General features: G+C 49.4%; 1 protein-coding gene across 1 annotated transcript; it reads left to right on the forward strand.

The window, feature by feature from the left end:
- Positions 1-9,038: 9,038 nt before the first annotated feature.
- Positions 9,039-24,089, forward strand: LOC138528194 (dentin sialophosphoprotein-like). Its single transcript, XM_069639647.1, has 10 exons — positions 9,039-9,215; positions 12,975-13,801; positions 14,000-14,503; positions 14,918-15,313; positions 16,052-16,447; positions 16,700-16,987; positions 17,240-17,905; positions 18,590-19,039; positions 19,346-19,525; positions 24,077-24,089. The coding sequence occupies exons 1-10, from the start codon at positions 9,039-9,041 to the stop codon at positions 24,087-24,089; spliced, it is 3,897 nt and encodes a 1,298-aa protein (XP_069495748.1).
- The last annotated feature ends 256 nt before the right edge of the window (positions 24,090-24,345 follow it).

A 24,345-nucleotide genomic window follows, 5' to 3' on the forward strand; every position in this document is an offset into this window, starting at 1 on the left:
TGACTGTGCCGCCGTGAGGGTGTGGTGGCGCTGACTTTTATGCAATGTGAGATGCACTGTGGGCACCTACGTTGGTGCTTCCTCGTGATGTGGCCTTTGGCCTGTGCTCCTGCTGGGTGCTGTATCCTCGCACGTCTTCACTTGAACTCCCACGTGTGGGGGCGGGGCCGTTTGTGGCGGGGTGCCTCCGCGGGTTCAGAGCGCCCGTGTCCTGTGGGCGTCTCTGCGCGGGTGTTTGCCGTGTCACGCTGCGCTTGTAATGTCGGGGGCGGCGCCACTCGTGACGAGTGCCCGGCGGTGCCGGAGCGCCTGTGTCTCGGCTTGCAAAATAATGTCACGCGGGAGCCGGGGCCGCTCTCACACGGTGCACCCGTTGTAGCAGAGGGTGACGGGCTGAAGGTGAGGCCTCTGTCACACGGGAGGCGGGGCCTTGCTGGGTGGGCACCCGTGCCCGAGGCGCGCCGACGCGCTAAACTGCTCGGCTGCAGACCTCGGCACGGTGCCTGCGGGGTCCGCGCCCGCTCGTCGCCAGTGTTGGGTCCCCGCTTCGTGCTGAAGCGAGCCCAAGCAGCTGATCCGGCGCACGCCGGAATAACACGCAGGAGCCAGTCTACGGCACAACCTTCTTTATTAAAAATGCCGGCGGAACTGCCGAAACTTCCCCCGTCCCTCCCCCTTCCCCTGACGTCACGTCTGGGACGTCATGTCCTGAGGACCCAACTGGGGTCCGCCCACACAACGATGTGGGCAACCTGACAGTTTTCAGGTTTCACCATCTCAACACACGGAGTGATGTTACAATCATTATTTATGTCCTACATGCCTGGTAATGCCGCAAGAAGGTGAACAAAAATAATACATGAATCACGCAGCATGGAAATTAAACAACCCTTAAACGAAATATTTGAAAAAACTCATCAACTTAAACTGTAACTTCTTCCTACAAAATGGCTGCAGCTATAACAGAGCTTTCGCCAGGATGCACTCATACCTTCGGACGTAGCATCTGACTGGCACAAAGGCCCCCTCTAATTTGTATCTGCATGAGCTCTGGCTGTGATGTAAAGTTCTCCATGGGGAGACAAAATTAGAACATTTTATCTCTTCAGTTGAAATGAAAAATAAAGAAAATACTTTAAGCTTACACTAGAAGGACGACACAGACCAGTGATTCAAGTGGAATAAGAAATCGAGGGTGGGCTCTGATGCGCTGTGATGCAATATTTGGGGGTAGGGCCTAAAAAGGGTCCCACGCAGCTTCAAATCCCAAGTAGCTAATAAAGCTTTAAAAGAGGAGTGGCCTGTGTAATTAGAGGAGTGACCTAAATGAGCCCGTCGAGTTTACATATGTGCAATGAAAGGGCATACATTCTAGTTTAATAATAGATGTATTTAAATATGGTTTATGTGTGTAACAATTTTAACCAAAATAAATATATTCAAATATGAAACTGAACATCAAATCAAAAGGGGTCAGTAATCCCATAGTTGTTCTGAAAAAATCCATTACTCGTACGCTAATTAAAGGCATTCTAATGATAATACTTTGAATACAATGTATGGCAAAAATCAAACAATGTATTCTCTTATAATTTCCATTTCGTGTTTGAAAAGTACCTAATATTACATTCCTTTAACTGATGATGTTATCCAAAACATTACTGAAGGTGGCCTCTACTGGCAAAGAACAGTATTGCCACTCCTATTTTTAAAGACATTTGATGAGGTTAGTTGGGAGAGCCCTGGCAGAGCCCTGGCTCAGGGGCAATATTTGGATACTGCCAGGACTGAGCCCTGGCTAGCCCTGATCCACTTAAAGCCCTGAAACTGGCACACATCCGCATGACCCAGTCAACTAATGCAGTAACATAGACAATCAAAGGCTTAGCCGAAAAAGTCCAATTTGCTTCCTCAACATCAGGAGAGCTTTGTGGGGGAGGCAAAGTAGGTGCTCTGAACAATTGCTGTGAACAGTGAATGCTTTGAGAGTATATGCATGTATTCTGACTGCACTCAGCATGTACTCTCCCTGTCCTCTCCAGGAGCATGGATCATCACTGGTGGCACCCATGCTGGCGTGATGAAGCATGTCGGGGAAGCAGTGCGGGACTTCAGCATGAGCAGCAGCAGCTACGTGGATAACGACATCGTCACCATTGGCATCGCCACCTGGGGGATTGTCCACAACCGGGCCAGCCTGATCAGCAAAGCGGTGAGTGCACAAGGGACAAATCATGGAGGGCAAGATAACACAGGTGAATGTCAGGTTGCCTACATCGTTGTGTGGGCGGACCCCTGTTGGGTCCCACAGGACATGCCGTCCCGGACGTGACGTCAGGGGAAGGGGGAGGGACGAGGGCAGGCTTGGCAGTTCCGCCGATGTATTCAATAAAGCAGGTTGTGTGAGACTCCTGGCTCCTGCGTATCATTCCGACGCGCGCAGGATCATCGGCCCGGGTCCGCTTCAGAGCGAAGCGGAGACCCAACACTGGCGACAAGCGGGCGCGGACCCCGCAGGCACCGTGCCGAGGTCTGCGGCCGAGCAGTTCAGCGCGTCGGCGCAGCTCGGGCACGGCTGCCGACTCTGCACGGCCCCGCCTCCCGCATGACAGAGGCCTGGTATTCAGCCTGCAGAAACTCATACATCACGGGTGCGCCGCATGAGCGCGGCCCCGGCTCCCGTGTGACACAGCCCACAAGCCGAGACACGGGCGCTCCGATACCGCTGGGGCACTCGCCACGAGCGGCCCCGTCTCCCGATCACGAGTGCGCCGTGTGAGAGCGGCCCCGGCTCCCGTGTGACACCGCCCGCAAGCCGCACAAAGGCGCCCACGGGACACGGGCGCTCCGGAACCGCGGAGGCACTCGCTACGAGCAGCCCCGCCTCCCCACACGCGAGTGCGCACGAGAAGACATGTCGCCGCATCTGGCATATAGCAGGGGACGGGGGAGTAGAGAAGGACAAAGGCCACACCACGAGGAAGCCATAACGTGGGAGGAAACAGAACACTTCACGGAGCAGAAAAGTCACCGTCCCAGCACAGCCTAGACGCTACAGCATAGCGCCACACGAATCTCTTACTGCTGCGCAGCCATGTCGGACACAGCGACCACCCCAGCGTCCTCCTCAGGAGGAGCGGGACAGGCATCTGGAAGCGCTGACACAGCGCAGGACAACAACCAGCATGCACACCAGGAAGGAGCAGCCCAAGTCATGCACATGCCCAACCCGTTTGAAATCAGAGACATCTCCAACCTGGGGCCCAGATGGAACATATGGTTACGAGACTTCAAGTTTTACACAGGGGCCATAGGATTGACGGACGACACGAGGCTGAAAAATACACTGTTCATGGCAGTGGGACCAGCGGTAAGAGACATTGCAGGGGAGTTGCTGGACGTAGACACCGTCTTATATGGGGAGCTACATGCCAAGCTGTCCGAATACTTCGCACCACATACACACGTGGATTATGAGCGCCACATGTTCCACACAACAAGACAGGATAAAGGGGAATCCATAGACAGTTTTGTGATGCGACTACGCATCAAACTGAAACACTGTGAATTCCACAGGTACTCCAATGAAGAGGCGCTCAGGTCCCAAGTAATAGCTGGATGCCTCTCACAGCCTTTCCGAAACAACTGTTACAGAAACAACGGTCACTAGAAGAAATTCTGGCGCTGGCCCGCATGGAAGCAGCGGTGGACTCGCAACTGGACAGCCTCGGCAAAGTGTCCATACACCAACCCAGTGACAACGCTGAAGCAATCAATAAACTATATACTCACCCAAGCCAGACCAACAAACACCCCGATGCCACATGCTTCAAATGTGGCTATGAATATCCACACACGGGTACATGCCCGGCCACAGGACAAAAGTGTGCCGCGTGCGGGGGAATGGACCATTACAGGGCCATGTGTAAGAACGCCCCGATCCACTCAACGCCCAAACACCGCTACCAAGAAAGGCGCAGGCCCACACCTCAGAGTCCGCCCAGGCCGGCAGCGGACAGCGAAAGGCGGCGTGCCAGGAAAGAAGAAGGAGACCGCAGAAATTGATACACACGCGAAGACAAACGGTCATCTGAGGACACTAGAAGATCACACAGGCGGCGTTTCGTAAGGTATGTGGAGACCCGATCCCCCACCAGTACAGACACCCTCTCGTCAGAGGAGGACCAGAGAAGGAAAGGGTACGTGTGGGCCCTACAGGACAACACGGCGGGACCCAACAGTGAAGAGAGAGATTCTCAAGACCCTTCATTCATTGATTATAAAGCGTATGCTCTCATTTTCATAGTGCTTTAAAATGGCACAAGAAGAAGTGGCCAGCAGGGTGCGTGCAGATGCCGGGAGCCTCCGAGTAGCTCTCCTGTCCAACGGCCCATTTAAGTAGCCTGAGCCCCCACTTATACTCCCCCCTAACCTCCCAATAAAGATCTGACAGACACGCGTGGGAATCATCCACGCGTCCCCTGTCCCAAAAGCAGAGAGAATCAGGCAGGGATTCGCTGGGAACAGGTTCCAGCACCCGGTGGTGAAAGTGAAAGCAAAAATCCTGCGTTCATGAAGGGGACGACGTCCTTCCAGCCCGCTCAAGCCCGGAGAAGGGCAGCGGGACTTGGGAAGTATCAGCAGGGGGCACCGGATACTGGCGGGGCCCCCTCATCTTGGCAGGCAACGGAGGCAACTAGGTGCCGTCAGAAGAAACAAAGAGGTGTGTGCACTGCACCGCCGGACCCTAGTATATGGTGCTGCAGCACGCGGAGGCAGAGCAGGAGGAATGCCAGAGCAGCGGAGGGTCGCCTCCCCACTGTGGAGTCAAAGGGTCGGACGTCCTGAGGTGAGCGGGATTGGGTGCTGCTCTGAGGCCCACAGGGTGTGGAGTCCCACGGGCCCGGAAAATCCCAAGGCAGCAGAGCAGATTGCGAACCGCTCAGCCATACAGTGTGATTCCTGCTACTACTTTAACTCAGCCTCACTTCACTCCATAAGAAGTGGATTGGACCGAGTGGAGGAAGGAAGCCGCGGGTGGCACCCACACCCCACCCTTGGAACAGGACCAAGTTAGCAGTGGTCTGAGGACTGAAGGCCACACCCTCACTTCATTAAGGTGTCTGGCAAAGGAAAAGGTGCGGATGTGAGGAGGGGAGTCTGCACATGGGAAAACAACGCTGTGTTGAAAGTCCAGGAAGCAAGGAAGAAGAGGGAGGAGCTTAGAATCCTTGAAGAGGGTAAAATAGTGAGGAAACTACAGTTCTTCAGACAAATGTTCTACGAGAAGGGTGATAAGGCGGATGCACTGTTGGCGGCCAGATTACGGGGTCAGTGATCTGAGAGGTGGGTGGCGACCATAGAGGAGAGGGAAGAAGTGGGGACTTTGAGAAGGTGGGAGTCCAGGCAGAATTTGCTACATTTTATGAGACCCTGTATAAATCCGAGGCCAACCCGGAGAAGGGAGCCATATCTTCTTACTTAGCCGAAACACGGATGCCAGGATTGTCACGGGAAAAGGCCACACTACTGGAAGCTCCTATAACGGCGGAGGAAGTCAAGAGGGCGATGATGAGGTTGCTTCTAGGGAAATCCCCGGGGAAAGATGGGTCTACTGCAGGCTTTTTTAGGTAATTTATTTCCCTGCTCCTCTCCTTCATGTTGGACCTTTTCAATGAGATCGTGGAATCCTCTCCCCAGAATAATTCTCCCGGGCTTTAATAACTGTGATTCATAAGGAGGTTAAAGATCCCCCGAGATGTGGGTCTTAATACCCCATCTCTCTGTTGAACATAGACTCCAAGATTTACACACAGGTTCTGGCAGCCAGGCTCGAGGCACATATGCCACACTTGATGCACTCTGACGAGGTGGGCTTTATAATGGGAAGACAGGGCACTGACACAATGAGGAAGACTCTGCACTTGATCCATGAGACACAGAAGATGGAAGGGGATCCGGCCCTTCTCTCTGGGGATGCCAAAAAGGCATTCGATAGAGTGGAATAGGGTTTCTTAGAAGTGGTCTTGGACAAAGTGGGCCTGACTGCCAGGTTTAGGAGGGGCAGATGGCAGTGTACTCCTCCCCGAGGGCATCTGTACCGGTCAATGGGGAGTACTCACGCTGGTACGATTTAAGTAGAGGCAGGGTGGCCCTCTTTTGTCGATTTTATTTGCTCTCTCCCTAGAGCCTCTGGAAAAAAAAATCAAAAGAGACCTCCAGGTTGAAGGTCTTAGTGTGGGATGATTCGAGTATAAAGTGGCGCTCTACACGGATGATATGTTGTTGCACCTCAAGAACCCCTCAGCATCTGTGCCAAGGGTGTTACAGTTGATTGAACAGTACAGAACACTATCCGGCTTTAAGGTTAAGAGAGCAAAATCGGTACTGTTTCTGCTGAAGGTGGGAGAGCAAGGGGAGGCAAATAGATTTGCCCCGCTGGGATTAATAGTTCAATGGGACACATTGCAATGTCTGGGGATAAATCTCACAAGGGAGATTGGGGTAGTTTTCGAGGCAAACTTCCCCCCTCTATTTACGGGATTTCAAAGTGACCCGGATAAATGCAGAAAGTTAACAATGTCCTGGCTGGGGTGTTTAAAACGCACTGAAGATGGTCTGCCTGCCGAGGTTTTTGTATGCATTCCAGATTCTCCCTATACGTATCCCAGAGCCATTCTTTAGGGAAACAAAGAGGGCAATGCTTAAGTTCTTGTGGCAGGGTAAGAAAGCAAGAGTGGCTCACAATGTTCTTGTGCTGCCCAAAGAGAAGTTGGGGGGGGGGACTCCCGAATTTGAAAACGTATTACAAAGCAGTACAGTTGAGGGTACTTATACCCAATCTTAGGATGAAGAGGGAACTCCAGTGGGTCGTATTGGATAATACCAACTTAGCCCCTGCTACCGTGGTGGAGTGGCTGTGGGCACCGAGTAGTATGCTACCGCGCAGAATCTGAGAACACTTGATCCTGGGAACCATATGGGAAATTTGGAGGGAAAGGGCAGACATGCGAGGGGTCACCACATGGCCATCTCCCCTGAGCCATCTGTGGGCGCCTGGCGTCCGGGAGGCGATACCGAACCATCGAGAGATTCCAAACGTGGTACGTGGCGGTTTTGGCGAGGGTAGGCCAACTCTGGAAGGCAGGAACCTTTATCACAATCACTGACCTGGAGGAAGTATTGGGCATAGGGGTTCTTTCAGTTTTCTCATATCTTCAACTAAAGGGGTTCCTCACGAGTGACAAATGGAAAGAGGGATACATAGGGACCTCACCCCCTTTGAACAATTATTAAATAAAAGAATGAGAACAAAGGGCTTGATCTCAGCCATGTACAGTGCATTGGTGAATGCGGTGAAGGGGTCAACCGAGAGCCTGAAACGGAGGTGGGAAAAAGATATGGGAAGAGAAATTGACCCAGAGCTCTGGGACAGGATGTGCATGGGGGCCTCGCGGACCTCAATATCGTGTCAATGTAAACTACATTCTATTAAGCTCTTCCACAGGTGGCAATATGACCCGTTCGGTTTATCGAAGATGTTCCAGACGGCAAGCCCTGTGTGCTGGCATCTGTGTGGAGAAAGGGCCGATTACTGGCACATGTGGTGGGGATGCCCCCATATTAAAGTGTTCTGGGATGAGGTCCTGGGGTGGATTGAAGACTTAGACGGGATCCCGCGCATTAAAACGCTGCTGTTGATACTGTTTGGTAAGGAGAAAGACGGTGGGAAATGTAGTAGGCAGATGGGGGTGGCGGGGCCCCTACTGCTCACAGCACGGGTCTGCCTGGTGGAAAGGCGTTAGGAAACCGGCAAAGAAAGATTGGATCAATGTTGCTATAAATAGATGTACAATGGAAAGGATAACTGCGGCGCTCCATGGGAGAGGGGCAACACACAAGATATTAGGGGGGGAATTCATGACAAGATACCTGGGGGAATGATATGGGAACATAACGTTTAAACAGTCGATATTGTAATGGAAGGGTGAACTGGATTGTTTAGAGGGGGAGCACATCCAACTTTGGAGAGACACACTCCATGGGACGATTTCATAAGGGCACTGGGCCCCCAAGAGGCGAGCGCAGATTTTGGTTGATATTTTGTGTTAAGACTCAGCTATATCACACCGAAAGGTTAATATTTTCTTTTGTGAAGATGAAGAAGACCCAACACATGGGGGGAGAAGGGAGGTTGAAAAGTTTGTTATGACAGGAAGCCGTATTGGAGGGAGGAGAGTGATTGTGATGTTTATTCTAATGGTTCCATGTCATTTCATCGCGGGATGTTTTTTGCTGCGATTTTTCTTTTTTTCGAAAAAAAAACACATCAAATTTTTTGTAAATTATTTTTTGGCCCCAAGGGACCCAACTGATCTTTGTGTTTTTACTGCCCGGCCAGGAATTAATCAAAATCCATAAGAGCGGATTGTGGGAGCGGTTGTGGTTGTCTGGCATTCCAGATTTACTGCCCTTTTAGAATGGGCACCATAGTGGAGCTCCTATGTTCTAGACCTTGTGGAATAAAAAGCATGGAATTGGTGCATGACGAAAATGGCGGAGAGGACAGACGCGCCTTGACAGAGCTCCGTTCCCTCATGTTTTCACCAGAGAATAACGGCAGATGCCCCACAGATCATGTCTGCCTTTAGGATTCAGACTACCCCCCCAGATGTCGACGAAGAAAGAGGGATAAGGAAAATAAAGAGAAACGAACTACGTCTCTGTCCGTGCCGACCCGTCAGCGGTCAAAACAAAATGGTGGGCAAATCGCATAAAACGGGTCAAGCCACCCAAGTACAGTGAAGGTAAGAACAAAATCAAAGTAGAGGTGGACGCTGACACACACTGTGAAGAAGATGCAGAGATGTTGAGCCATATGGGAAGAAGGTGAGCGGTATCGGTGAGGATATGAGAGAGTTGGGAAAACGGGGCGGGTAGAAAATTCAAGGGCGCACCAACAAAGGAGAGACCCAACTGCTCCCTCTCCCCTCTTGACCCGAGTAGGAAAATAAAAGAAATCGCCCAGGGGGCTGACCATGGCCTCAGACAGTGGGAGTGGAGGCACCCCGGACAGTAAATGCAAGGACATAGCCAGCTCAAATCCCTGGACAAAGAACAAGGAAAAACGCTCCCTGCAATCTTTGGCAGCGCAGAAGAAAGACAAAATGAAAGGAGGAAGTACGCCGGGGCGAGGGGAGGCCCAGGGTCAGCAGGTACTAAAGACAGCACACACCCCCTCCCACCACCCCAAAAAAAGGTTGTGAAGTGCAACTGAGAGCTGCACGGAGACAGGAGAGCAGGGAACATCTGGGGGTAGCCATCAGGGCAATCGTGTGGTGGTGGAGAGGAGATTCGCTACAGGGGAGCGGGGCATAACCCACATTGGGGAGAGCCCCATCAAAATGGAGGGTGGATTAGGAATAGAGCAAAGTAAAGAAAGGAAAAGACGAGAGAGCAGCAAGAAAAGGAAATGTAAACAAAGTGAAGAAGAAAATGAGAGATCAGGAGCGGTGATACAGAACATAAAGTGGAAGAGCAGCAAAATGGAGATAGAAAGGGATCCCACTGCCGTAGTTTGGAGGAAACACAATAAATGCATACATTTTATTTCATTGTTTAAAGTGCTGCACTAGTTCAAGATCAATGGAATGCTGTACAGAGGGTGAGTAGCCAGCATTTGGGCTGGAATCTTTTAACAGTAGCGCAGTGCTGGGAGTTGCGGTCTACGCATTCATTGGGATTAGTGCTTTCTCAGGTATTGTTGAAAAAGCCATGTTTTGAGAGAACTGGAGAATTGTGGTGCATTTCAAGCAGATTCCCGGGATCATGTGCCAGAGGGTGGGGGCGTTCTGACAAGAGAAGGATTGTTTGTGTGTCCTCTCTTTGCAGACGAGGTGTGATTTACGCCAGTTTGTCGATTTGCTGGACAAAGAGAATGTGCCAACAGAAATGTGACGCTCAGCCTCCAAGTATGCTTGTGTGCTACGTGACTGCTTTATACATGATACAGTCTTGAACAGTGTCCTGGCCTGGAGAGTAAGCCAATGTAGTTCGTGTAGGCTGGGGTTGATTCGGTCAAATTTCCATGCGATCATATTAAGACGCGCTGCAGCGTGGTGGACTGCTTGTAGGGGAGTCAAGTGACTGGCTGGTAGTCCTGTCAGGAGGGCATTTCCTCTTATCGAAATGTGAGATCACAAGGGCCTGCACTACGGTCCGGTAGTCCTGCTGTGAGGTGAAGGGTTTGATTATGCGAACAGTGGAGATTTGGTGCCAGGCCATTTGGATGGCTTGTCAGAAGGAGGGGACAGACTAGAATATGTAATTTCCAGGGTAGAATAATTTTAAAAATGCCTCGCTTTCCATATACTGTGGGTTTCCCTACCTAACAAAGCTAACTAGTTTGCTCGACGTCAGTTTATGAATTCCAAAAGTAAGTCTGTCCTCAGCCTAAAACGAATCTGTGCTGACCCTACCACTAATACAAAACAACTAAAAATCCAGGTGACTGACTCCCTTCTCCAGGGGTTGCTTTCTCAGCCCAGTTTCTTTAGTAAAGAATCAGAACCTCCAGCTTATAGCGATTTTGCGATCCCGCAAAATCCTGCGCAAACTGCAATTATTTTAAAGCGCAAAAACAGCAGTTTTTGCAAAAACATTGGCGAAAATGGCTGTTTTTGCTAAAGAAAACAAAGAAAAACAAACTCAAGGACCAGTTTCTCAACACTTTTTTGGACTCCAGAAATTAAATGCGCAAGCACATCTCTTGCTCAAAATAAAAGAGAAGCCCAATCCACAAAGGACAACTGAATGGGTGCTTCTTATATGCGCCCATTCAGATGACCTTTTTCACCCCTTTGCGCAAATCGGGGGCTGTTTCTGTGCATTTAAAAGCACATCCCAAATTGACTAACAAGATGTGCTTTTAAAAGTGCAGAAATTGTAGGCAACCCAATGCGCCCACTTTGAATAGCTGCACGGGGGTGCCACTGCATGGCAGTGTCTTTACTGACCCTATGGACTCATGCAATACTTTTTTCTTTTTTTTTTTTAAGTGTGACAGTTGCTGTCTCACTTGCATTTCTGTTCCCAAACGGTATAGAAATGAATGTGTTTTTTTTAGGTTGCATTTTACAGTGGCCCCTTAAGGGCCTGTCACAGTCAAAAGCAATGGGGAGACTGTAGACCATTGTCGGGAGAGCTCTTCGAACACAAACTTATTCAAGACGGCTGGCCAGCGCATCATTTGCGCTACAGCTCAGCCCCATGGAAATGCGCAGGTCACCTTTGAGAATAAGGTGACCTGCTCATTTCCCAAAATGGGTTATCTAAACATAGCACATTCTCTGCTCTATTTTTAGATGCCCCATTTTCTGAGGGTCTGGGACAAAATATACAGTTTTCAAAAATAATAAAATGGTCACAATATGAGAGGGAAAGGAGAGCGAGAGGGGGAGTGATGGGTGAGCTGTGGAGTGGGAGGCAAGAAAGCAGAGGGAGAGCAGTGGGTCAGAGGGGGAAGCGGTGGGCAAGAGAGCAGAGAGGATGCGGTGGGGTGGTGGGCCAGAAATCAGAGAGGGAGCAGAGGTACAGAAAGTGGAGGGAGCATGGGATTAGGGGTAGCAGTGGGCCAAAAGCAGAGGGGGATGGCCGGAAAGTAAGCTGCAGATTGGGAGAAAGGATGAGGGAAGAGTGCAATAGAATGGGAGAAAGGATGCAAGATGAAGAAGTAGCACGAAATAATGAAGGACTGTATACTGTGTGAGGAATTGGGGAGCGTAAGGTGTGAGTTGGGAGTATGATTTGGAGTTTGACAGGGACCAGAGAGAGCAAATTCCGACTTGGCAGTGTGACAGAGCATGTGAGTATGTGTATGACTGAGAGTGAGGTTCGAGAAGGCAAGTTGTGATGGGGAATTGGTGAGACGTGAGAGGTGTGTTGGTGAGAGAGGTGTGTGGGTTTTAGGGGGATTGGAGAACATAGAAGTGAGCATTTTTTAGCATTATAGCTGAGAATGATCAATACCGTTAATAATATTAAATCGGCATGCACATTAAGCCAAAAAACATAGCCAAAACAAACACTGTTCTACCAAGCCAGAAACATCTGGGACTCTTCCTATTAAATTGATACACAAGGTACAAACAATGACACCCTGGCTCTCTTGTAGCCTTACACACTGCCTCTTTCCTGCAATGAGCCAATCTTGCACCCGCCAGTCAATAAAGAATGTGCTGCAAAAACAGAGCAATAAATAAAGGATTGTGCTGCAAAATTTGCCATTTCGTGCCGCAAAATTTGGAATTTCATGCTGCAAAATCTGAAGAAGTGTCTGAAGAATCCTCAGATTTTACTGAGCTTACTTTCACAAACGTTTGTTGAGTTTGTGAAGGGGGTTTTCCCAGCCTTCTGGTTTTCCCTTCCCCTGTTGCTGAAAGATCCCTTTGATCAAAGCTCCATGTCTTTGCCTTTGATTCTCTTCATCTTTCTTGGACGTGTTCAAAAGTCCCTCTTTCTCTGCTTGCCTCTTACTCTCTTGGTCACTTACTTTCCCACCAAGGCAATGATGGTGAGCCCAGTATTGGTTCTAACTCTCTTGATTATTGGCTTTCTTGCCCCCTTGGTTATTAGCCTTTCACTGGGACAGGTATGATGAACCAACTGGTTATTCTCATTCTCTTTATTATCAACCTTCTCACTGGGACAAATATGATGATACCAGTGATCGGTCTCTCTGTTCATTATAAGTCCTCTCACTGGTGCGAGTATGATGTCCCCAATTCAGATTCTCTTGATTACGGATCCTCTCACTGGGACAAGTATGATGATACCAGTGATCGGTCTCTCTGTTCATTATTAGTCCTCTCACTGGTGCGAGTATGATGTCCCCAATTCAGATTCTCTTGATTACCGATCCTCTTACTGGGACAAGTATGATGATACCAGTGATCGGTCTCTCTGTTCATTATTAGTCCTCTCACTGGTGCGAGTACGATGTCCCCAATTCAGATTCTCTTGATTACGGATCCTCTCACTGGGACAAGTATGATGCTCACAGCAATGATTCTCTTGAGCACAGGTCCTCTCCCTGGGATGAGTATGATGCTCACAGCAATGATTCTCTTGAGCACAGGTCCTCTCCCAGGGATGAGTATGATGCTCACAGCAATGATTCTCTTGAGCACAGGTCCTCTCCCTGGGATGAGTATGATGCTCACAGCAATGATTCTCCTGAGCACAGGTCCTCTCCCAGGGATGAGTATGATGCTCACAGCAATGATTCTCTTGAGCACAGGTCCTCTCCCAGGGATGAGTATGATGCTCACAGCAATGATTCTCTTGAGCACAGGTCCTCTCCCAGGGATGAGTATGATGCTCACAGCAATGATTCTCTTGAGCACAGGTCCTCTCCCAGGGATGAGTATGATGCTCACAGCAATGATTCTCTTGAGCACAGGTCCTCTCCCAGGGATGAGTATGATGCTCACAGCAATGATTCTCTTGAGCACAGGTCCTCTCCCAGGGATGAGTATGATGCTCACAGCAATGATTCTCTTGAGCACAGGTCCTCTCCCAGGGATGAGTATGATGCTCACAGCAATGATTCTCTTGAGCACAGGTCCTCTCCCAGGGATGAGTATGATGCTCACAGCAATGATTCTCTTGAGCACAGGTCCTCTCCCAGGGATGAGTATGATGCTCACAGCAATGATTCTCTTGAGCACAGGTCCTCTCCCTGGGATGAGTATGATGCTCACAGCAATGATTCTCTTGAGCACAGGTCCTCTCCCTGGGATGAGTATGATGCTCACAGCAATGATTCTCTTGAGCACAGGTCCTCTCCCTGGGATGAGTATGATGCTCACAGCAATGATTCTCTTGAGCACAGGTCCTCTCCCTGGGATGAGTATGATGCTCACAGCAATGATTCTCTTGAGCACAGGTCCTCTCCCTGGGATGAGTATGATGCTCACAGCAATGATTCTCTTGAGCACAGGTCCTCTCCCTGGGATGAGTATGATGCTCACAGCAATGATTCTCTTGAGCACAGGTCCTCTCCCAGGGACGAGTATGATGCTCACAGCAATGATTCTCTTGAGCACAGGTCCTCTCCCAGGGACGAGTATGATGCTCACAGCAATGATTCTCTTGAGCACAGGTCCTCTCCCAGGGACGAGTATGATGCTCACAGCAATGATTCTCTTGAGCACAGGTCCTCTCCCAGGGACGAGTATGATGCTCACAGCAATGATTCTCTTGAGCACAGGTCCTCTCCCAGGGACGAGTATGATGCTCACAGCAATGATTCTCTTGAGCACAGGTCCTCTCCCAGGGACGAGTATGATGCTCACAGCAATGATTCTCTTGAGCACAGGTCCTCTCCCAGGGACGAGTATGATGCTCACAGCAATGATTCTCTTGAGCACAGGTCCTCTCCCTGGGACGAGTATGATGCTCACAGCAATGATTCTCTTGAGCACAGGTCCTCTCCCTGGGACGAGTATGATGCTCACAGCAATGATTCTCTTGAGCACAGGTCCTCTCCCTGGGACGAGTATGATGCTCACAGCAATGATTCTCTTGAGCACAGGTCCTCTCCCTGGGACGAGTATGATGCTCACAGCAATGATTCTCTTGAGCACAGGTCCTCTCCCTGGGACGAGTATGATGCTCACAGCAATGATTCTCTTGAGCACAGGTCCTCTCCCTGGGATGAGTATGATGCTCACAGCAATGATTCTCTTGAGCACAGGTCCTCTCCCTGGGATGAGTATGATGCTCACAGCAATGATTCTCTTGAGCACAGGTCCTCTCCCTGGGATGAGTATGATGCTCACAGCAATGATTCTCTTGAGCACAGGTCCTCTCCCTGGGATGAGTATGATGCTCACAGCAATGATTCTCTTGAGCACAGGTCCTCTCCCTGGGATGAGTATGATGCTCACAGCAATGATTCTCTTGAGCACAGGTCCTCTCCCAGGGATGAGTATGATGCTCACAGCAATGATTCTCTTGAGCACAGGTCCTCTCCCAGGGATGAGTATGATGCTCACAGCAATGATTCTCTTGAGCACAGGTCCTCTCCCAGGGATGAGTATGATGCTCACAGCAATGATTCTCTTGAGCACAGGTCCTCTCCCAGGGATGAGTATGATGCTCACAGCAATGATTCTCTTGAGCACAGGTCCTCTCCCAGGGATGAGTATGATGCTCACAGCAATGATTCTCTTGAGCACAGGTCCTCTCCCTGGGATGAGTATGATGCTCACAGCAGTGATTCTCTTGAGCACAGGTCCTCTCCCTGGGACGAGTATGATGCTCACAGCAGTGATTCTCTTGAGCACAGGTCCTCTCCCTGGGACGAGTATGATGCTCACAGCAGTGATTCTCTTGAGCACAGGTCCTCTCCCTGGGACGAGTATGATGCTCACAGCAGTGATTCTCTTGAGCACAGGTCCTCTCCCTGGGACGAGTATGATGCTCACAGCAGTGATTCTCTTGAGCACAGGTCCTCTCCCTGGGACGAGTATGATGCTCACAGCAGTGATTCTCTTGAGCACAGGTCCTCTCCCTGGGACGAGTATGATGCTCACAGCAGTGATTCTCTTGAGCACAGGTCCTCTCCCTGGGATGAGTATGATGCTCACAGCAGTGATTCTCTTGAGCACAGGTCCTCTCCCAGGGATGAGTATGATGCTCACAGCAGTGATTCTCTTGAGCACAGGTCCTCTCCCTGGGATGAGTATGATGCTCACAGCAGTGATTCTCTTGAGCACAGGTCCTCTCCCTGGGATGAGTATGATGCTCACAGCAGTGATTCTCTTGAGCACAGGTCCTCTCCCTGGGATGAGTATGATGCTCACAGCAGTGATTCTCTTGAGCACAGGTCCTCTCCCTGGGATGAGTATGATGCTCACAGCAGTGATTCTCTTGAGCACAGGTCCTCTCCCTGGGATGAGTATGATGCTCACAGCAGTGATTCTCTTGAGCACAGGTCCTCTCCCTGGGATGAGTATGATGCTCACAGCAGTGATTCTCTTGAGCACAGGTCCTCTCCCTGGGATGAGTATGATGCTCACAGCAGTGATTCTCTTGAGCACAGGTCCTCTCCCAGGGATGAGTATGATGCTCACAGCAGTGATTCTCTTGAGCACAGGTCCTCTCCCTGGGATGAGTATGATGCTCACAGCAGTGATTCTCTTGAGCACAGGTCCTCTCCCTGGGATGAGTATGATGCTCACAGCAGTGATTCTCTTGAGCACAGGTCCTCTCCCAGGGATGAGTATGATGCTCACAGCAGTGATTCTCTTGAGCACAGGTCCTCTCCCAGGGATGAGTATGATGCTCACAGCAGTGATTCTCTTGAGCACAGGTCCTCTCCCTGGGATGAGTATGATGCTCACAGCAGTGATTCTCTTGAGCACAGGTCCTCTCCCTGGGATGAGTATGATGCTCACAGCAGTGATTCTCTTGAGCACAGGTCCTCTCCCTGGGATGAGTATGATGCTCACAGCAATGATTCTCTTGAGCACAGGTCCTCTCCCTGGGATGAGTATGATGCTCACAGCAATGATTCTCTTGAGCACAGGTCCTCTCCCTGGGATGAGTATGATGCTCACAGCAATGATTCTCTTGAGCACAGGTCCTCTCCCTGGGATGAGTATGATGCTCACAGCAATGATTCTCTTGAGCACAGGTCCTCTCCCTGGGATGAGTATGATGCTCACAGCAATGATTCTCTTGAGCACAGGTCCTCTCCCAGGGATGAGTATGATGCTCACAGCAATGATTCTCTTGAGCACAGGTCCTCTCCCTGGGATGAGTATGATGCTCACAGCAATGATTCTCTTGAGCACAGGTCCTCTCCCAGGGACGAGTATGATGCTCACAGCAATGATTCTCTTGAGCACAGGTCCTCTCCCTGGGACGAGTATGATGCTCACAGCAATGATTCTCTTGAGCACAGGTCCTCTCCCTGGGACGAGTATGATGCTCACAGCAATGATTCTCTTGAGCACAGGTCCTCTCCCTGGGACGAGTATGATGCTCACAGCAATGATTCTCTTGAGCACAGGTCCTCTCCCTGGGACGAGTATGATGCTCACAGCAATGATTCTCTTGAGCACAGGTCCTCTCCCTGGGACGAGTATGATGCTCACAGCAATGATTCTCTTGAGCACAGGTCCTCTCCCTGGGACGAGTATGATGCTCACAGCAATGATTCTCTTGAGCACAGGTCCTCTCCCTGGGACGAGTATGATGCTCACAGCAATGATTCTCTTGAGCACAGGTCCTCTTCCAGGGACGAGTATGATGCTCACAGCAATGATTCTCTTGAGCACAGGTCCTCTCCCTGGGATGAGTATGATGCTCACAGCAATGATTCTCTTGAGCACAGGTCCTCTCCCAGGGATGAGTATGATGCTCACAGCAATGATTCTCTTGAGCACAGGTCCTCTCCCAGGGATGAGTATGATGCTCACAGCAATGATTCTCTTGAGCACAGGTCCTCTCCCAGGGATGAGTATGATGCTCACAGCAATGATTCTCTTGAGCACAGGTCCTCTCCCAGGGATGAGTATGATGCTCACAGCAATGATTCTCTTGAGCACAGGTCCTCTCCCAGGGATGAGTATGATGCTCACAGCAATGATTCTCTTGAGCACAGGTCCTCTCCCTGGGATGAGTATGATGCTCACAGCAATGATTCTCTTGAGCACAGGTCCTCTCCCTGGGATGAGTATGATGCTCACAGCAATGATTCTCTTGAGCACAGGTCCTCTCCCAGGGACGAGTATGATGCTCACAGCAATGATTCTCTTGAGCACAGGTCCTCTCCCTGGGACGAGTATGATGCTCACAGCAATGATTCTCTTGAGCACAGGTCCTCTCCCTGGGACGAGTATGATGCTCACAGCAATGATTCTCTTGAGCACAGGTCCTCTCCCTGGGACGAGTATGATGCTCACAGCAATGATTCTCTTGAGCACAGGTCCTCTCCCTGGGACGAGTATGATGCTCACAGCAATGATTCTCTTGAGCACAGGTCCTCTCCCTGGGACGAGTATGATGCTCACAGCAATGATTCTCTTGAGCACAGGTCCTCTCCCTGGGACGAGTATGATGCTCACAGCAATGATTCTCTTGAGCACAGGTCCTCTCCCTGGGACGAGTATGATGCTCACAGCAGTGATTCTCTTGAGCACAGGTCCTCTCCCAGGGACGAGTATGATGCTCACAGCAGTGATTCTCTTGAGCACAGGTCCTCTCCCTGGGACGAGTATGATGCTCACAGCAGTGATTCTCTTGAGCACAGGTCCTCTCCCTGGGATGAGTATGATGCTCACAGCAGTGATTCTCTTGAGCACAGGTCCTCTCCCTGGGATGAGTATGATGCTCACAGCAGTGATTCTCTTGAGCACAGGTCCTCTCCCTGGGATGAGTATGATGCTCACAGCAATGATTCTCTTGAGCACAGGTCCTCTCCCTGGGATGAGTATGATGCTCACAGCAATGATTCTCTTGAGCACAGGTCCTCTCCCTGGGATGAGTATGATGATCACAGCAGTGATTCTCTTGAGCACAGGTCCTCTCCCTGGGATGAGTATGATGCTCACAGCAGTGATTCTCTTGAGCACAGGTCCTCTCCCAGGGATGAGTATGATGCTCACAGCAGTGATTCTCTTGAGCACAGGTCCTCTCCCTGGGATGAGTATGATGCTCACAGCAGTGATTCTCTTGAGCACAGGTCCTCTCCCTGGGATGAGTATGATGCTCACAGCAATGATTCTCTTGAGCACAGGTCCTCTCCCAGGGATGAGTATGATGCTCACAGCAATGATTCTCTTGAGCACAGGTCCTCTCCCAGGGATGAGTATGATGCTCACAGCAATGATTCTCTTGAGCACAGGTCCTCTCCCAGGGATGAGTATGATGCTCACAGCAATGATTCTCTTGAGCACAGGTCCTCTCCCTGGGATGAGTATGATGCTCACAGCAATGATTCTCTTGAGCACAGGTCCTCTCCCTGGGATGAGTATGATGCTCACAGCAGTGATTCTCTTGAGCACAGGTCCTCTCCCTGGGATGAGTATGATGCTCACAGCAATGATTCTCTTGAGCACAGGTCCTCTCCCTGGGATGAGTATGATGCTCACAGCAATGATTCTCTTGAGCACAGGTCCTCTCCCTGGGATGAGTATGATGCTCACAGCAATGATTCTCTTGAGCACAGGTCCTCTCCCTGGGATGAGTATGATGCTCACAGCAATGATTCTCTTGAGCACAGGTCCTCTCCCTGGGATGAGTATGATGCTCACAGCAATGATTCTCTTGAGCACAGGTCCTCTCCCTGGGATGAGTATGATGCTCACAGCAATGATTCTCTTGAGCACAGGTCCTCTCCCAGGGATGAGTATGATGCTCACAGCAATGATTCTCTTGAGCACAGGTCCTCTCCCTGGGACGAGTATGATGCTCACAGCAATGATTCTCTTGAGCACAGGTCCTCTCCCTGGGACGAGTATGATGCTCACAGCAATGATTCTCTTGAGCACAGGTCCTCTCCCTGGGACGAGTATGATGCTCACAGCAATGATTCTCTTGAGCACAGGTCCTCTCCCTGGGACGAGTATGATGCTCACAGCAATGATTCTCTTGAGCACAGGTCCTCTCCCTGGGACGAGTATGATGCTCACAGCAATGATTCTCTTGAGCACAGGTCCTCTCCCTGGGATGAGTATGATCTTCACAATCGTTATATTTGTATTTCACATATATATCAAAGTCTCTCTGCGAGATATCAAAGCTGCCACTCTACCCGGGTCTCCCGCTCTCCCCCTTATCTACTTTGTAATAGGGCTGCGTCCCCCGGTCAGCATTCTCCTTCTCTGATGGCTCTTTAGTTCAATTCACATAATTCTTTTGACATCTTTTGGCGTGTTACCTCACCAGTGGTATCAGTGCTGAGAGGGGTTTCCTCTCTTTCCCCGTGTGGAACCCTCCTGGGCCCCCTGTAAGGTTGGCAGACTCTCTCTGATCTGTCCAACGAACGGTGCGACTCAGCATCTGTTCCTCTGTGTTTTACTTCGTCAATGGTATCAGCGCTGGGATGGGTTTCCTCTCTTTCTTTGTGTCAACCACCAATTCATGTATCCCTCCTTGGGTTCCTGTCAGGTTGGCAGACTCTTCCGGTCTGTCCAACGAACAGCGGGACTTGGGCATCCGTTCCTCTCAGTGTGTTACCTATTCAGTGGAATCTGCGCTGAGAGGGGTTTCCTCTCTTTCCCCGTGTGGATCCCTCCTGGGGCTCCTGTCAGGTTGGCAGACTCTCTCCGGTTTGTCCAACGAACAGTGTTACTCATGCTCTCATTCTTCTCAGATCCTCTCCAGATTCCGTCTCACGTCCCTCCTGGAACTACTCTCAGCGAGACAGACTCTCTGGTCTGTCCCACGATAAGTGCTGCTCTGGCACATGCTTCCTTCAGCTCTCGCCGGTTTGGGAGATGTCGTTCTCTCGATTTTCCTGGCTTCCTTAACACAGCCGGTTTGAAACTCCCAGGTCTCTCTCATTGTCACACTCTCTCCCCCCACTTTTAGGAGGCTGTTCAGGTGCTGACTCAGCATCTTTTGGCAGTCCTTTCTCAGTGTCTGAGCCATACTCCTTATGACTGCCTTTGGCTTCTTCATCTCAGTATCCAAAAGGTACTTGTTTGTTCTGACACATCACAGTAACAAATATCGTAGATTTGTCTTGTTCTCTCCCATCAGAATGGGCATAGTTGGGTTAGAAAGGGAGTTCCTCATTGGAACAGGAGTTCTTATCCCCATGGAGCGAGTCTCTCCCGGTGAGGTAACACTTGCCTCCATCCCTCTGAAGGTTATCACGTAGTGGGCTCACCTCCATAGCCTCACAAAGGAAGGCCCCCCGCCTCCCCTGCAGGAAAAGTGACTGAATCCCTTGATTCATCACACTATGTTTCTGGAAGGACAAGCTGCTGTCAATGATGAAGCCTAAGGATTTTGCTGATCTGAGAGTTGTGGATCAAATCCTTCTAGGTGCATATCATTGAACCATTGTTGGACAAGTTTTTGTTTAGCTGGAGGATTGATGAGGACACATTCAGTCTTGGATAGGTTAAGTTTGAAGCTTTCTCTTGCGCTTCTTGTTAAAATTCTTCAACAAGGAACGCGCCGGCAATTTTATTTATTTATTTATTGCATTTATTATACACCCAAACCCGTGGGTGTCACGCCGTAGTTACAGACATCTTTGCATAAATGGATACAGTTGAAATCAATACTTTTCCAAATGTCAGCACAGGGTTCACAATACATAATAGTCAGATAATGGCAACAGTTAGTCAGGGTGGTGTACCAAGAGCGATGAAATAGGCTATTAGAGGCAGTGGGGGAAGTTACCTGGTCCTAACTGTGAGTAGAAGGATGGGGGACGGGTGTAGCAGCCTAGAACTTGTTGAATAGCCACGTTTTTAAGGACTTTTTTGAAGCATTGGTGAGAGTGCTCATTTCTAGTGTGTAATGGGAGAGTGTTCCAAATGTTTGGAGCCATTACTGGAAAGCTGCTTCCCCCAGCGCTGGAACGTTTGTAGCGTGGGACAGAGAGATGTGCATATTTGTTTGATCTAAGTACTCTTGAAATCTTGTTCAAGATTACAGTGTTGTTGAGATATGTAGGTGCCTTCTTGGCGAGACATTTATGGGTGACACAGAGTGATTTAAATATGATTCTGGCTTTTATGGGTAGTGAGCGGGCTTCCATCCTGGAGATGTGGTCTGATTTTTTAGTCCAAGGGCTGCTCGCGGAGCTTTATTTTGCAGCAATTGCAATTTGGCCAAGTTGGTGTTTGAGGTACCTACCAGTAGAACATTACAGTAGTCTAACTTCGATACGCTGAAAGCCCGGGCTAGGGTGGTGCAGTTATGTGAAGAATTGACGACTTAATGCAATCAGTTTGGATGTGTAGGAGGTTGCCGAGGATAGTGCATTAACGTGTTTAGACATTGTTAAATTTGCAACTAAGTAGACCTAGTGTTTTAACCTGCTTTAGGACTGGAATGGGGGTTCCATCTGTATTGATTGATGAGTAGTCAGAGTGGAGGGCATTGATTTTGGCTGGGGAGCCTACGATGAGTATCTCCGTTTTCTCATCATTGAGGCAGAGACTGTTGAATGGCATCCAGTTTTAAATGATTGCATAGATTTTATTGATCGTAGTTGTATCCTGGTCATAATTACCAGTGATAGGGATGAGGATCTGCGTGTCGCCAGCGAAATTTGCATAAATTACACCCATGGCATCGAGGGCAGCAAATAATAGCTTAGTGTATGCATTGTATAGCGTATGTTACATCCTTGCGGGACTCCTAGTGTTACTGGGATGGGGTCTGCGGCCTCCTTGACGATGGAGACTCGGGATGTTTGATCAGCAAGGAAGGATTTGACCCAAGAGTTGGCTTCTTGCGAGAACTGAAAATCCTTAGCTAGTGTGGCACATAATTTGTCATGATCGACTAGGTCGAATGCAGCGGAAAAGTCTAATAGCAGAAGAATGCATAATTTACCGGCGTCTCTTATGGAATCCACCTGGATTTTAAGGTCCAGAAGGGCCGTTTCGGTGCTGGGATTGGGCCAAAAATCAGATTGTCGAGCTCTAAGGAGCTGGTTTTGTTCGAGGTGAGATTGAATTTGAGAATAGGCTATTTTATCGATTATTTTCACCAAGAAGGGGACAGTAGTTATGGGGCGATAGTTCGTAGGGACTGTCGCATCCAGCCATGTTTCTTTTAGGAGTGGGGTCACCCATGCTTCCTTGATGCTAGTAGGGACGGTGCCTGTGCTGAAAGAGGCATTAACACATTTGGTAATGATTGGTGTGAGTGTAGGGGCACACAATTCGACTAGGTGTGCTGGGAAGCTGTCTCCTTTACAATTGGAGGGTTTTAGTTGGAGATAGTGTCTAACACTTGGTCTTGGCTTACTGGGGCAAATTTGAATTGGGTATTGATGTTATCACTGGTTCTATCGATGGTAGGTGGGGGTGAGTTTTCTTTTGGTGGTGGTTTTGGCTTGAAGCACTTGGATTTTTGAGGCTAGATCATTCTGTATGGTTGTGCACATTGCTTTACTCGAGTTGACCTGAGTAGAAGATGGGATGGGACTCTCCAATTCTCAAAGTATTGTAAAGAGCTCTTTGGAGTTTGAGGCAGCATTGCTGATACGAGTGTTCATAACATTGGCTTTATGTGCTATTATAGCTGCTATGTATATTTGGCTTGCTTTTAAGAAAGCATTGGCAGTGTCACTGGTACATTTTTTTTATGGATGTGCTCCAAGGACCTTTTGTTACGCCTGAGTAGTGCAAGTTTGTCATTAACCAAAAATGTGAGCGTTTGTCTGGGCGTCGTGTTTTAGTTGTAAGTGGGGCTAAGAAGCCAATGGTAGTTGTTAGGCATTTATGATAGATGTCTGCAAGACAGCTGGGGTTACTCGAGAGGGTGTTAGAGGAGAGGGCTTGCTCCAGAATGGGGGCGAGGCTGTCTATCGGGTTCCGAATGTTTCTTGTCTCAACCGTGTCCATCGTAATAGGTGTAGGGTGGAGTTTCTCATTGCTGGAAAGAGTAAAACTAATAAGATGGTGGTCTGTCCAATCAACTGGTACAATGGAATCTATTGGGGTAGGGGTGTTTAGTGTGAGTATCCAGTCTAATACTCTGCCTTTATTGTGAGTGGGGGCATTGAATAACTGAGAAAAATACATGTCTGTGAGCGAGGCGTGAAGGGCAATGGTGGATGTGACTCTTAAAGGCAAAAGGAGAAATACTTGGAAGGTTCGAGGTTGAGAAAACTTAGATGAAAAGTGCAGAATTCGAAGTCTAGCAGGTTCAGGGAGATAACACTACTCAGCACAAAGACCTGACATAGTGGGGAATATACTCACATACAATACAGTGGCTCCTGCTTGTAATTTTACACAGCATCTTATAATGCTTTCACAGTTTCCACATACATGAGTTTCACTTCTAAATTGTTCTTTGTATTTATGTTCCGTAGGCTTCATGTCTGACATTTTGTTTCTGTGCAGGCCTACTATTTCATTGAGCATTTATAAATGACTCTGGCCTTTTTATTTCTGGCATCCAGGGCTATATTTCATCCCCAATTCTTAGAAGCTCAACCCCAAGACCCTTTCCCGACAAGAACACTTTCTCGCGGACAGTACATTGTGAGTGACAACGGACTAACACCAGAACCGTATGCCTGACATGTCCCAACATAAGGGTCAAGCAGAGTCAGGCAATACCTGATAACTACCCACACCT

Source organism: Ambystoma mexicanum, chromosome 7q, assembly GCF_040938575.1.
Source record: "Ambystoma mexicanum isolate Mex_15411 chromosome 7q, UKY_AmexF1_1, whole genome shotgun sequence".
NCBI lineage: Eukaryota > Metazoa > Chordata > Amphibia > Caudata > Ambystomatidae > Ambystoma > Ambystoma mexicanum.

Bases quoted from the DNA above. Each gene is read 5' to 3' on its own strand.
- LOC138528194 (XM_069639647.1), top strand. From the start codon at position 9,039: ATGGCCTCAGACAGTGGGAGTGGAGGCACCCCGGACAGTAAATGCAAG. The intron at 16,448-16,699 runs GTATGATGCTCA...TCTTGAGCACAG, and splicing joins AGGTCCTCTCCCTGGGATGA to GTCCTCTCCCTGGGATGAGT. The intron at 17,906-18,589 runs GTATGATGCTCA...TCTTGAGCACAG, and splicing joins AGGTCCTCTCCCTGGGACGA to GTCCTCTCCCTGGGATGAGT.